This window comes from Rhineura floridana, chromosome 11 (assembly GCF_030035675.1).
Source record: "Rhineura floridana isolate rRhiFlo1 chromosome 11, rRhiFlo1.hap2, whole genome shotgun sequence".
Classification (NCBI taxonomy): domain Eukaryota; kingdom Metazoa; phylum Chordata; class Lepidosauria; order Squamata; family Rhineuridae; genus Rhineura; species Rhineura floridana.
Window position 1 is genome coordinate 178,790 of NC_084490.1, and position 13,495 is coordinate 192,284.

Below are 13,495 nucleotides of genomic sequence, written 5' to 3' on the forward strand. Positions count from 1 at the left end.
TTTAGGCCTCGCTATGTGTTACACACAAACCATTCCCCTTGAAGAGACAACAGTTTCAACAAATGCCTCACACACCAGACAGTAGCCCTGCTGCAGCATAGAATAGAATCATAGAATCATAGAGTTGGAAGGGGCCTTGTAGGCCATCGAGTCCAACCCCCTGCTCACAGCAGGAAATCCTCAGCTACAGCATCTCCTGCAGATAGCTGTCCAGCCTCTGCTTGAAGACATCCAGCTAAGGAGATCCCACCACCTCCCTAGGTAGTCGGTTCCATTGCCAAACTGCCCTTACTGTCAAGAAGTTCCTTCTAATGTCCAATCTGAATCTACGCTCCTGCAACTTAAAACCATTAGACCTAGTCCTACCCTCTGGGGCAGCAGTGAACAAATCTGTACCCTCCTCTATGTGACAGCCCTTCAGGTACTTAAAGAGTGTAATCATGTCACCCCTCAGCCTTCTCTTCACCAGACTGAACATGCCAAGTTCCTTCAACCTTTCCTCATAAGACTTGTTCTCCATACCGGTTATCATCCTCGTCACCCTCTTCTGAACCCGCTCTAAGTTGTCTATATCTTTCTTAAAATGAGGCGCCCAGAACTGAACGCAGTATTCCAGATGAGGCCTGACTAATGCAGAATATAGTGGGACTATTACTTCCCTCGACCTGGAAACTATAGTTCTGTTTATGCATCCCAAAACCGTGTTTGCCTTTTTTGCCGCAGCATCACACTGCTGGGTCATGTTCAACTTGCGGTCCACTACAATTCCAAGGTCCTTCTCATACGCACCACTGAACCACTGAACTACTAAACAGATTAAAACAACAGCAGTACAAAATCAGTTCAAATCCAAAACAAATACCAACTGGGATAAAGATCTGAGGCTTTTTGAAAGAGGAAGGTCTTTAGCAGGCGCCAAAAAGACAATAGAGGAGGTGGATGCCCGATGTGTCCTGGGAAGGGAGTCTACAGGGGTTGGAAAAAATAAATAAATAAATAAATAAATAAAATAAAAATTGGTGCCACCATGTTAAAGACGTAATTCAGACATTGTGCAGAATGGCCCTCCTGAAAAGATGGTATCTGCAGGAGGCCGTCTCCTGCAGACTTCAGTGATGGGTTGGTACGTGGGGGATGATGTGATCTTTAATCATCCTGGTCCCAAGCTGTGTAGGGTTTTGCACACCAAAAGCAGTACCTTAACCTTAGCCCAGTAGCTAATTGGGAGCCAGTGCAATTCTTTCAGCAGCTGTGCAATATGATGGTAATATTCTGCCCCAGGGATCAGTCAAACTGCCACATTTTCTACTAGCTGCAGCTTCAGGGTCAGCCTCATAGAGTGTATTGAAGTAATCCAGTCTCAAAGGCATTCCCACAGATTTCCTTTCCTTCCATTTTTGCATTGATCCCGTGCCTAAAGAATATTCTGTGTCACTCCAAAGCTTGAGCCCACTTCTCTGAACATGACTACCCATAGAGGGATCTTGTCCCTCTTTCTTGCATGAGCAACACAGCAGCCCCCACCTAAGACTCCAAAAAGTGACAAGGAGCAAAAGCAGATGAGGTGGAGCACCCCCTTCTCTCTCTCCATTGCTGGGTGACATCCTATTTCTAGAATTCCAAGCTGGGGATCATTAGGAAAGGTAGTGAAAATAAAACTGCCAATATCATCATGCCATTATACATATTTATGGTGTGGTTGCATTTGGAATCCTGTGTACAGTTCTGGTTGCCTCACCTCAAAAAGGATATTGTAGAGATGGAAAAGGTTCAGAAAAGGGCAACCAAAATAAGAACATAAGAACATAAGAAGAGCCTGCGGGATCAGGCCAGTGGCCCATCTAGTCCAGCATCCTGTTCTCACAGTGGCCAACCGGGTGCCTGGGGGAAGCCCACAAGCAGGACCCGAGTGCAAGAACACTCTCCCCTCCTGAGGCTTCTGGCAACTGGTTTTCAGAAGCATGCTGCCTCTGACTAGGGTGACACAGCACAGCCATCATGGCTAGTAGCCATTGATAGCCCTGTCCTCCATGAATTTGTCTAATCTTCTTTTAAAGCCATCCAAGCTGGTGGCCATTACTGCATCTTGTGGGAGCAAATTCCATAGTTTAACTATGCGCTGAGTAAAGAAGTACTTCCTTGTGTCTGTCCTGAATCTTCCAACATTCAGCTTCTTTGAATGTCCACGAGTTCTAGTATTATGAGAGAGAACTTTTCTCTATCCACTTTCTCAATGCCATGCATAATTTTATACACTTCTATCATGTCTCCTCTGACCCGCCTTTTCTCTAAACAAGAAAGCCCCAAATGCTGCAACCTTTCCTCGTAAGTGAGTCGCTCCATCCCCTTGATCATTCTGGTTGCCCTCTTCTGTACCTTTTCCAACTCTATAATATCCTTTTTGAGATGAGGCGACCAGAACTGTACACAGTATTCCAAATGCGGCCGCACCATAGATTTATACAACGGCATTATGATATTGGCTGTTTTATTTTCAATACTTTTCCTAATTATCCCTAGCATGGAATTTGCCTTTCTCACAGCTGCCGCACACTGGGTCGACATTTTCATCGTGCTGTCCACTACAACCCCGAAGTCTCTCTCCTGGTCGGTCTCCAGTTCAGACCCCATGAGTGTATATGTGAAATTAAGATTTTTTGCTCCAATATGCATAATTTTACACTTGTTTATATTGAATTGCATTTGCCATTTTTCCGCCCATTCACTCAGTTTGGAGAGGTCTTTTTGGAGCTCTTCGCAATCCCTTTTTGTTTTAACAACCCTGAACAATTTAGTGTCATCAGCAAACTTGGCCACTTCACTGCTCACTCCTAATTCTAGGTCATTAATGAACAAGTTGAAAAGTACAGGTCCCAATACTGATCCTTGAGGGACTCCACTTTCTACAGCCCTCCATTGGGGGAACTGTCCATTTATTCCTACTCTCTGCTTTCTGCTTCTTAACCAATTCCTTATCCACAAGAGGACCTCTCCTCTTATTCCATGACTGCTGAGCTTCCTCAGAAGTCTTTGGTGAGGTACGTTGTCAAACGCTTTTTGAAAGTCTAAGTACACTATGTCCACGGGACCACCTCTATCTGTATGCTTGTTGACACTCTCAAAGAATTCTAATAGGTTACTGAGACAGGACTTTCCCTTGCAGAAGCCATGCTGGCTCTGCTTCAGCAAGGCTTGTTCTTCTATGTGCTTAGTTAATCTAGCTTTAATAATACTTTCTACCAGTTTTCCAGGGACAGAAGGTAAGCTAACTGGCCTGTAATTTCCAGGATCCCCTCTGGATCCCTTTTTGAAGATTGGCGTTACATTTGCCACTTTCCAGTCCTCAGGCACGGAGGAGGACCTGAAGGACAAGTTACATATTTTAGTTAGCAGATCAGCAATTTCACATTTGAGTTCTTTGAGAACTCTCAGGTGGATGCCATCCGGGCCCGGTGATTTGTCAGTTTTTATATTGTCCATTAAGCCTAGAACTTCCTCTCTCGTTACCACTATTTGTCTCAGTTCCTCAGAATCCCTTCCTGCAAATGTTAGTTCAGGTTCAGGGATCTGCCCTATATCTTCCACTGTGAAGACAGATGCAAAGAATTCATTTAGCTTCTCTGCAATCTCCTTATCGTTCTTTAGTACGCCTTTGACTCCCTTATCATCCAAGGGTCCAATCGCCTCCCTAGATGGTCTCCTGCTTTGAATGTATTTATAGAATTTTTTGTTGTTGGTTTTTATGTTCTTAGCAATGTGCTCCTCAAATTCTTTTTTAGCATCCCTTATTGTCTTCTTGCATTTCTTTTGCCAGAGTTTGTGTTCTTTTTTATTTTCTTCATTTGGACAAGACTTCCATTTTCTGAAAGAAGACTTTTTACCTCTAAGAGCTTCTTTGACTTTGCTCGTTAACCATGCTGGCATCTTCTTGGCCCTGGCGGTACCTTTTCTGATCTGCGGTATGCACTCCAGTTGAGCTTCTAATATAGTGTTTTTAAACAACTTCCAAGCATTTTCGAGTGATGTGACCCTCTGGACTTTGTTTTTCAGCTTTCTTTTTACCAATCCCCTCATTTTTGTGAAGTTTCCTCTTTTGAAGTCAAATGTGACCGTGTTGGATTTTCTTGGCAATTGGCCATTTACATGTATGTTTAATTTAATGGCACTATGGTCACTGTTCCCAATCGGTTCAACAATACTTACATCCCGCACCAGGTCCTGGTCCCCACTGAGGATTAAGTCCAGGGTTGCCGTCCCTCTGGTCAGTTCCATGACCAACTGGTCTAGGGAATAGTCATTTAGAATATCTAGAAATTTTGCTTCTTTGTCATGACTGGAACACATATGCGGACAGTCTATGTCTGGGTAGTTGAAGTCACCCATTACTACCACATTTCCTAGTTTGGATGCTTCCTCAATTTCATATCTCATCTCAAGGTCTCCCTGAGCATTTTGATCAGGGGGACAATAGATCGTCCCCAGAATTAAATCCCTCCTGGGGCATGGTATCACCACCCACAATGATTCTGTGGAGGAGTCCGCCTCTTTTGGGGTTTCGAGCTTGCTGGATTCAATGCCTTCTTTCACGTATAGAGCGACTCCGCCACCAATACGTCCTTCCCTGTCCTTCCGATATAGTTTATCTCCAGGGATAACCGTATCCCACTGGTTTTCTCCATTCCACTAGGTCTCCGTTATGCTCACTATATCAATGCTCTCTTCTAAGACTAAGCACTCCAGTTCTCCCATCTTGGTTCGGAGGCTCCTAGCATTAGCATACAGGCACTTGTAAGCAGTGTCTCTCTTCAAGTGTCTTTGGCACCTGTGGTTTGGCCTGTGGTAATTTTGCTCTTCTGAATTTATATCCTGTGCCCCTGCTCTCACAATGCCTACTTCTAGGCCTACCCCTTTTAAAATTTCATCATTTCTTTGGTCTTTATCCCAGGGGGGAGGTTTATTCCGAACTGGACCTTCCTCAGCTCCTGTCGGGTTTCCCCCCTCAGTCAGTTTAAAAGCTGCTCTGCTACCTTTTTAATTTTAAGTGCCAGCAGTCTGGTTCCATTCTGGTTCAAGTGGAGCCTGTCCCTTTTGTACAGGCCCGGCTTGTCCCAAAATGTTCCCCAGTGCCTAACAAATCCAAACCCTTCCACCCGACACCATCGTCTCATCCACGCATTGAGACTGCAAAGCTGTGCCTGTCTGGCTGGTCCTGCGCGTGGAACCGGTAGCATTTCAGAGAAAGCCACCTTGGAGGTCCTGGCTTTCAGCATCCTACCTAGCAACCTAAATTTTGCTTCCAGGACCTCACGGCTGCATTTCCCCATGTCGTTGGTGCCAACGTGCACCATGACCACTGACTCCTTCCCAGCACTGTGTACCAAACTATCTAAACGACGGGCGATATCCGCAACCTTTGCACCAGGCAGGCAAAACACCTTGCGGTCTACACGCCCATCATACAGCCCACTGTCTATGTTCCTAATGATTGAATCACCCACTACAAGGATCCCTCCACCCCCTAGGAATGGGTCCCTTCTAAGGGATCGTTTCCCTCTTCCTCAGCTGGATGCTCTCCTTCCCTGAGACCATCGTTCTCCATGATAGCAGAAGAGCTATCATCGTTGGAGTGGGACACAGCTATAACGTCCCTGAAGGCCTCCTCCACACACCTCTCTGCCTCTCTCAGCTTTTCCAGGTCCGCCACCTTGGCCTCAAGGAAATGAAGTTGTTCCCGGACTGCCAGGAGCTCATTGCACCGAGAGCACACCCACGACTTCTGTCCAACAGGCAGATAGTCGTACATGCTGCAGGCGGTGCAAAACACCGGAAAGTCCCCACACCCCTGCTGGCTTCTTACCTGCATAGTTTTGTTTAAGGTTTATTACGTCAATGGGTTGGGGACTGCGGTTTAGTTGAGGTCAGGGAACAGACGGGCAGAGTGGGGGGCCCTGGTCTCCTCGCCCTGCTGCTGAACTCGCTCTGCTGCTTAACTCGCCTTGACGCGTTGTCAGCTGGGGCCTTGACGCTTTGTCAGCTGGGGCCTTGACGGTTTGTCAGCTGGGGCTCCCTCTAGCTCATGGAGCAGGGGGATGGAGCAACTCCCTTATGAGGAAAGGTTGCAGCATTTGGGAATTTTTAGTTTAAAGAGAAGGTGGTGAATAAGAGGTGACTTGATAGATGTGTACAAAATGATGCATGGCATGGAGGAAGTGGATAAAGAAAAGTTTTTCTCCCTCTCTCATAACACTGGAAATTGTTGACATCTAGTGAAGCTGAATGTTGGAAGGTTCAGGACAGTCAAAAGAAAATCCTTCTTCAACTGTGGAATTTGCCCCCACAAGAGGCACTGATGGCCACCAACTTGGGGGGCTTTAAAAGAAGACTAGACAAATTTTTGGAGGAAAAGGCTATCAGTTGCTACTAGCCATGATGGCTCTGCTTTGCCTCCATAATCCAAGGCAGTGTACTTCCAAATGGCAGTTGCTGGAGACAGCAGAGGGGAGAGCCCTCCTCACAGGCCTCTTCCCACTGGAGCATCCGTTGGCCACTGAAAACAAGATGTGCTGGACTAAATGGACGCTCTTTGGCCTGAGCCAGTGAGGTTCCTCTTACCATCTTATGTTCCTCTCCCTCCCCAGTTCTTCTTCGAGGTGTCTGGAGCTCAAGACTCGGTCCTGATTTCTCTGCAGCAGCAAGACACACGCCAGCTGCGTAGATCTGGCTCTGGGGGACACAACATCCCCATGGGCTTTGAGCTCTTCAGTGTGAGTGAAAATACATGGCTTTGTGGGGTGGAGACGGGAGGTGTGCAGGTGGAAGGGCTGGGATGGCAGTGGGAGGAGCCTCAGTCTTCCTGAGGTGCTGTGATTTGGGCTGCTAATGATTTCATTGGCTCCCAAGATTTGGTAACTGACAAATGGCATATAAATAACTGCTGAAAGCTTTCAGTCCTTGCTCATTATGCTTCCAAATACCAATTGCTGGAAACTGTGGGACTGGGGGAGAGCATGGCCATTGTGCTCTGTCCGGCTTGTTCTGCTCCCCAGAAGAGGCAACTGGTTGGCCACTGTGACAGCAGGATATGTGTGGCCTGATCTGGCTGCTTCTGATACTCTTCACCACCACCCCAGCCCCCAGGAGCTCCCCGTAGGACTGACAACAACCCCAAGGCAGGCCACTCCCTGTGCCAGTCCTGTGGGTGATAGGGTGCCTCCCTCAAACAGAGCCCTCTAGAGAAGGAGGAGCAGTAAAAGTTGCCACTCTCGTTTGAGAGATCTGAAATGGTCTCCCACCACTTAGAGAGACTCTGTTGCTTTCTCTCAGCCCTCAGAAGGCCACCTTCCCTGGCGGTTAAGCAGTGCTGTGTTTCAAGGCAGCCGACTAAGGACTCGATGGCTCAAAAGGTGAGCTAGGCCAGCAGTTCCCAAAATCTTTCTCCCCACAAATGACTTGAAAACTGCTGAGGGTCTGGGGGGACCACTTAATGATTTTTCTTCCTCATGTAGATACTGGAAGGCTGCGTGATCTTTCCTTGCACTTTTTCTGCTTCTTTCATTATATAGGAATAAGTTGTCTAGAATTCACATTGTAATACAATATCAGAAATAACAGAAGCAATAAAATACAATGCAGATTAATATGAATCGTTCATACTGACATGCTGAATGAAGCTCGTAGGCTGCTGGTGGTCCATGGACACAGTATGAGCCAGACTGTTAACAGGCTAAAGACTCAGCCAGCCCTGGCACTTCTGGTTTAGGTTTCTGTGGCTAATCTGCCCCTGTCCTGCCCTCATGGACTCTTCGTGGGTGCTGCTGGCTTAAGCCGCTTTCCCCAGTGCTTGCAATTCCGTGTAAAACAATACATGTCAGGGCAAAATAATCTTAATTTCACATAGACAGTAAATACCTCAAAGCAGATGTGTTCCTGGACATTACTTCTTTAACAGAAACTTTGGTACCAGAGGTAGGAATAACATGGAAAGAACAGCGATAGGGTCCTACACCTGCTTATAGATGGTGGGGGCAGCTTCCACAGGGGCTTTTAAGGGTGCCTGCCCAGCACCCACCCCTCCCCCTCCCTCCTCCTCCTCCTCTCCTTCTCCTCCTCCGAATCATATTGGATCCTTCCCATCCCGGCCCTGGGAGAAAGCAAGAGAGCTCTTTAATGAAAAGCAAAGGCACAGGCTTGAAGGTTTTCCACAGCAAAACACAGCTGGTCAGTTTGACCTTTAAAAAAGCCTTTCTTAGAAGGAGCTTCTTCCTGGAGGATTCCTGAACTGAGGTATTTCTGTAGGTTCATGAGGTCTGAACCAGCAGTGACTGACCAGGACCTTGGGGTTGTAGTGCGCAGCTCAAAGAAGAAGTTGACCCCGTGTGTGCCAGCTGCGAAAAAGGCAAATTCCATGCTAGGGATCATGACGCAAAGACCTGAAAATAAAACTGCCGCTATCCTAATGCCATTATACAAATCTATGGTGCAACTGCCCCATACATTGTTTATTTATTTATTAAATTTAAATAACTTGGAATCCTATGTAGAATTCTGGTCACTGCATCTGAAAACTGATATTGTAGAGCTACAAAAGGTTCAGAAAAGGGCAACCAGAATGATGAAGGAGGTGGGGTGGCTCCCCTATGAAGAAAGATTGCGACATTTGTGGCTTGTTAGTTTAGAGCAAAGGCAAGTAACGGAGGACATGGTAGAGGTGTATAAAATGATGCATGGCATGGAGAAAGTGGATAGAGAAAACATTTTTCTCCCTCTCTCATAACACTAGAACTCCTGGACATCCAGTGAAGCTGAATGCTGGAGGATTCAGGACAGACAAAAGGAAGTCCTTCTCACATTGCAGAATTAAACTATGGAATTTGCTCCCACAGGAGGCAGCGATGGCCCCCAACTGGGAGGGCTTTAAAAGGACTAGACAAATTCATGGAGGTTAAGGCTATGAGTGGCTACTAGCCACGATGACTATGTGCTGTTTCCCCTGTTGGAGGAAGCATGTCTCTGAATACCAGTGGCCAGAATCTGCAGGCGGGGAGAGCACTGCTCTTGTGCTCAGGTGCTAGTTCTGGCCTCCCTTGGGGGCATCTAGTGGCTACTCTCTGTGAGAACAGGATGCTGAACTAGATTGGCCATTGGCCTGATCCAGCAGGCTCTTATTTTGTTCTTATGGCAGATGCTGAGCCAGGTCTGTGCAACAGGGCAGGAGGGAGTCCTGCAGCAACCCATGTCATGGGAGGAGGATATTGGGCTGGCCAGTCCCGCTGCAGTCAGACGCTGAGCACAGCACAGTTCTTCATCTGAATGAGACTGAGGGCAACTCAGCTTCTTGGAACAATGTTTTAGCTTTGGGTGAGGGGTTGTTCCCCACACACACACACCTTTTGCCTTCCTTGCAGGTGGAGCAGAATCGAAGCTGGCGCCTGCATCGAATACCTCCACGTGTGGCTGGTTCCACCTACATTGACTCCCGCAGTGTCTTGCTCCGTGCCAAAGTGCCGAGTGGGCGCTATGCCCTCCTGCCTACGACCTTTGCCCCAGGCCAGAGTGGAGCCTTCCTCTTGCGGATCTACAGTGAGCACCCAACCCATCTGCGGTGAGCCTTCATGCCCCTTCGGACTCTGTGAGAGACATCCTGGCTTCAGCTGGGCTTCCATGTTGACCAAGGCTCTGCTTTGAGATGCAGGCCTAAGGCAGAAGAAATCAGAGTACTGAGCAAGGGTGTGCATAGCTCTCTGAGCATCTGCAGAGTGCATTTCCCTTGCCTGTTGGGCCTTATTGGAGCTCAGGCTCAACCCCAAATACTCCTTTCAGCTTTGCAACCTGTGAAATAATAACAGTGTTACTTGAGGATCTTTCCCTCACTACATATGGGGGGGGGAGGATAACAAAAATAGGAAGTAGGGGACGGGGGGGGCTGCCCTCTTTGGCACTCCCAACACTCCCCTCTCGGAGGCAGGAAGTGTCTCTGCATGGCTGTTGCTAGATATCACAGCCGGGGGTCGGTGGCACTACTGTTGGACTGAGGTCCGGCTCCTTGTGGGCCTCTTCCTGCACTGGCACATCTGCCTGGCCCGTGGGAGGAACAGGGTGCTGGGCTAGCCGGGGCCTCCTTTGGCCTGAGCCAGCGGCTGCTACTGCAGGACTCTTATGATGCTCTTAACAAACCACCCAGCTCTTCTGAGGGAGGTGTGGGGGGAAACCCCTTCATCTCCCCCCTTCCACATTTAGAACCCCCTCCCCAATTTGCTGCCTGGGCCAGGCTTGCCCCATCCAGGACTCCCTGACTCTTCTCTCTCCATCTGCTTCATCTCCCTCCCCAGAGCAATTGACTGCAATGAGCCCCCCGCCCCTCACTGCAGTTGCTGTTCTGGCTCCTACCAGCTTGTCTCCTCGGTGTGGGTCCACCGGGCTGTGGGGCTGGTGCTCCCCAACTCTAAGAAGCGTGAGTTTGCACTCTGCACCGAATGGACTCCCCAGCAGTCCCCTGCCCCCCCCACTGCTGCCCAACTCCTTTTCTCCAGTTGGGGGAGGAAATGACTCTTCCCTATCTCCCCTTGCAGGGAGGGGCCATATTCACTGCACCTAATTACTTCACCACCAGCACAATACGGGGGGTAGCCCCTGGCGTAGGTGGCTTGTAAAGGGTGTGGGACTAATTTGAAGGAGGTGGGAGGAGAGGCCTGTCAGCAGCTGTTAGCCATGGTGGAACCTCCGTGGACAGAGACACTCTACCTCTGTGTATGAGATACTGGAGTGGGAGGGATGCTGCCTTCGTGCCCTTGCTTGTGGGCTTTCCAAAGTCAGCTTTTCAGCTGCTTTAAGGAACAAGATGCTGGCCTAGGTGGGCCTGACCCAGCGCAGTAGTGAGGCCCTTCTGATGTCCTTATGCCCTTGGGAGGAGGTGCTTTTTCCTCCCCCTGCCGTTTCAGGGAGATCACTCTGCCCTGGCCCTGGCTCTTCCAGCCCCTTGCAGACTGCTCCTCTATCTCCTGTTGAACTCGCTGGGGTGGGGGTCCCACAAGAGGGCTGGGGATGAATGACTGAGAAGTGCCACCTCCCCCCCTCCAGCCCCCGATGTCTATGTGAAGGTCTGCTCTGAGGGGCAGGAGGTGCAATCCTGCGTCCACAAGGCCACCTCCAACCCAGACTTCAACTTCAAGGCCATTTTTTGCCGCCGGTGCCCACACAAGCCCATCTGCATTGAGGTAATGGGGGGGGCACATCTCCCATCCCACCTGACGCCGCTGCCTCATCTCCCATCCCACCTGACGCCGCTGCCTCCATCCCCCTTCCCTGCGCTCAGGGAGGAGCAAGGGAGGCTGGAGGTTTGTCTGGGGACTGAGGAACAGGGAGGAAGCTGTCAGCCCCCCCCCCATGTGTGAGCAAGCGGGAAGATGGGTCCCTGCAAAATGAGCACCAGTTTTACTGGGGAGGGAGGGGTCATCAGTGCCACACGTCAGCCACGTCCTCCCCGGGCCAGCTGCATGGGCTGCCTCTGCACAGCCCTAGCCGGCTCCTTTCTTGCTTTGCTTCATGCAGGGGTGGGGGGTGGGGGACACACACAGAGATGTCTGTTGCATCATTCTGCTCTCGGCCTCCACAGGTGTGCGCCCGGCGTTTCCTGCGCAGCACACGGCTAGGCTTCGTCAAAGTCTCGGCAGACACCCCCACGGAGGAAGGCCAGGGGCAAGTGCTTCAGCTGCAGGGGGGTCCCCAGGACTGCCCTCCTGGCTCCGTCCTGGTGGAGACCTCGACCAGCTCCGACTTCTTGGCCCTGTGAGCTTGGCTCTGCCCTCAGGCACCAGCAAGTGGCTGGGTCATGTGGGTGTGGCACTCTGGCAATGTGCGGGGTGGCCTCCTACAGCCAAGATGGAGTTTGTACACACACACACACTGTGGCAGCTGGCCTGCTCCAGAGGCGCAAAAGGTTTAAGGGTTTTTCATGTTTTCATTGTCCACATATTGTTGCACACCGCCCTGATATTTTAGGTGAGGGCGCTATGGAAATACTTTTATAAATAAATAGATAAAAATAAGAGGGTGTTTCACTGCCCGGGCCCTGATATCCCCACTACAAAAGACTCCTCTGTCTCCTAATCCTTCCCTTCCTTAAGATGGCAGCCTGAAGGCGGCTCTTTCAGAGGACCTGAGCTGTGGAGCAGGGAAAAGAGGAGTGGACCCATCACCTCCTCTCCGGCCCTCCTGCCGACCACAAGAGGAGTCCTTGCTGCTTACATCCTTGATCCCTTCCTGTTTAAGGCAGGGAAATTCCTGCAGTGAATGAAAATGCACAACTGTCAATGGGCATCTGAAATGTTGCTATGAAGCTTTTAGCTTTTGATTTTACAACTTATGTTTGGTGCTTTAAAATGTTGGTTTTAAATTTGCCAAACTCAGTATTTTATATTTTGTTCATTTTTAATAAAGTATTTTCAATCCAATGGCATCTGTAATCTAAACAAAAAAAGAATTAACTCTGGGAATAATTAACTGAGTTCGAACCTCAGAAGATGGAGTCGCTGTGGGTGGATGGCTCCCATGTCTGGGAGACGGCTGCCTGTTCTGGACGGGCTTGCACTCTCTCTGAAAAAAAGAGGTTCATAGTTTGGGGGGGGGCTTTGTTGCTGGATGCTCAGGTAGCTGCAGGAGCCAGGAATGCTTTTTACCAGCAACTACGGCTGTCCTTGAACAGGGATGGCCTGACCAGGGTGAGTCATGCAACCTCAAGACTGGGTTACTGCAGTGCCCCTGTGAGGCTACCCTTGGGCCTGCTCCAGAAGCTCCAGCTGCTGTAGAATGCTACAGCTAGACTGTTGATGGGGACTGTGGCTAAAATCTGCTCTCTTGCCCCTCCATTTTGCCTGTCTCGGCAATGCATAACTCCCGCCCAGAGACACCAAATTTACACGCTAAAGGTGAGACTGTGGCAAGGAGATTGAGTCATCAGGTCGCAATTCTCACCAACTATTGCTGTTTTCCTCCTCACCAGGGAGTGTCTATCACCTTTCCCCAGTTTCGGAGAGGCTGTTTTTTTCCTGTTGACCTGCCAAAAGTGGCATGACCTGATTGGTTGTAAGGTGGCAGCTGCCACTCAGAGACCACCCGTACCACTGGGCTCAGTCCTGGGCCCAGTGCTCTTCAACATTTTTATTAACAACTTGGATGAGGAGGTACAAAGCATGCTTATCAGATTTACAGATGATACAAAGTTGGGGGACATAGCAAATACTGTGGAAGACAAACAAAATTCAACCTTGACAGGCTGGAGCATTGGGCTGAAAACAACAGAATGAAATTCAACAGGGATAAATGCAAAGTTCTACACTTAGGAAAAATAAACCAAATGCACAGTTATAAGATGGGGGATACTTGGCTCAGCAGTACGACATGTGAGAAGGAACTTGGAATTATCATTGATCACAAGCTGAATATGAGCCAACAGTGTGATGTAGCTGCAAAAAAGGCAAATGCTATATTAGGCTGCATT

General features: G+C 49.1%; 1 protein-coding gene across 5 annotated transcripts in view; it reads left to right on the plus strand.

The window, feature by feature from the left end:
- The window catches only part of LOC133366856 (calpain-5-like), a 30,551-nt gene extending 18,125 nt beyond the window's left edge, over positions 1-12,426 (plus strand). The window contains exons 9-13 of one of the 5 annotated variants that reach the window (XM_061590390.1): positions 6,639-6,764; positions 9,405-9,601; positions 10,329-10,450; positions 11,077-11,333; positions 11,612-12,425. In XM_061590390.1, coding sequence (XP_061446374.1) covers positions 6,639-6,764; positions 9,405-9,601; positions 10,329-10,450; positions 11,077-11,333; positions 11,612-11,788 — 879 coding nt within the window. In that variant the 3' untranslated portion in view covers positions 11,789-12,425. Of the gene's footprint in view, positions 1-6,638; positions 6,765-7,323; positions 7,404-9,404; positions 9,602-10,328; positions 11,334-11,611 lie in introns of those variants that run through there. The other 4 variants (XM_061590391.1, XM_061590394.1, XM_061590392.1 and 1 more) reach the window with 4 other exon arrangements.
- Positions 12,427-13,495: the final 1,069 nt, after the last annotated feature.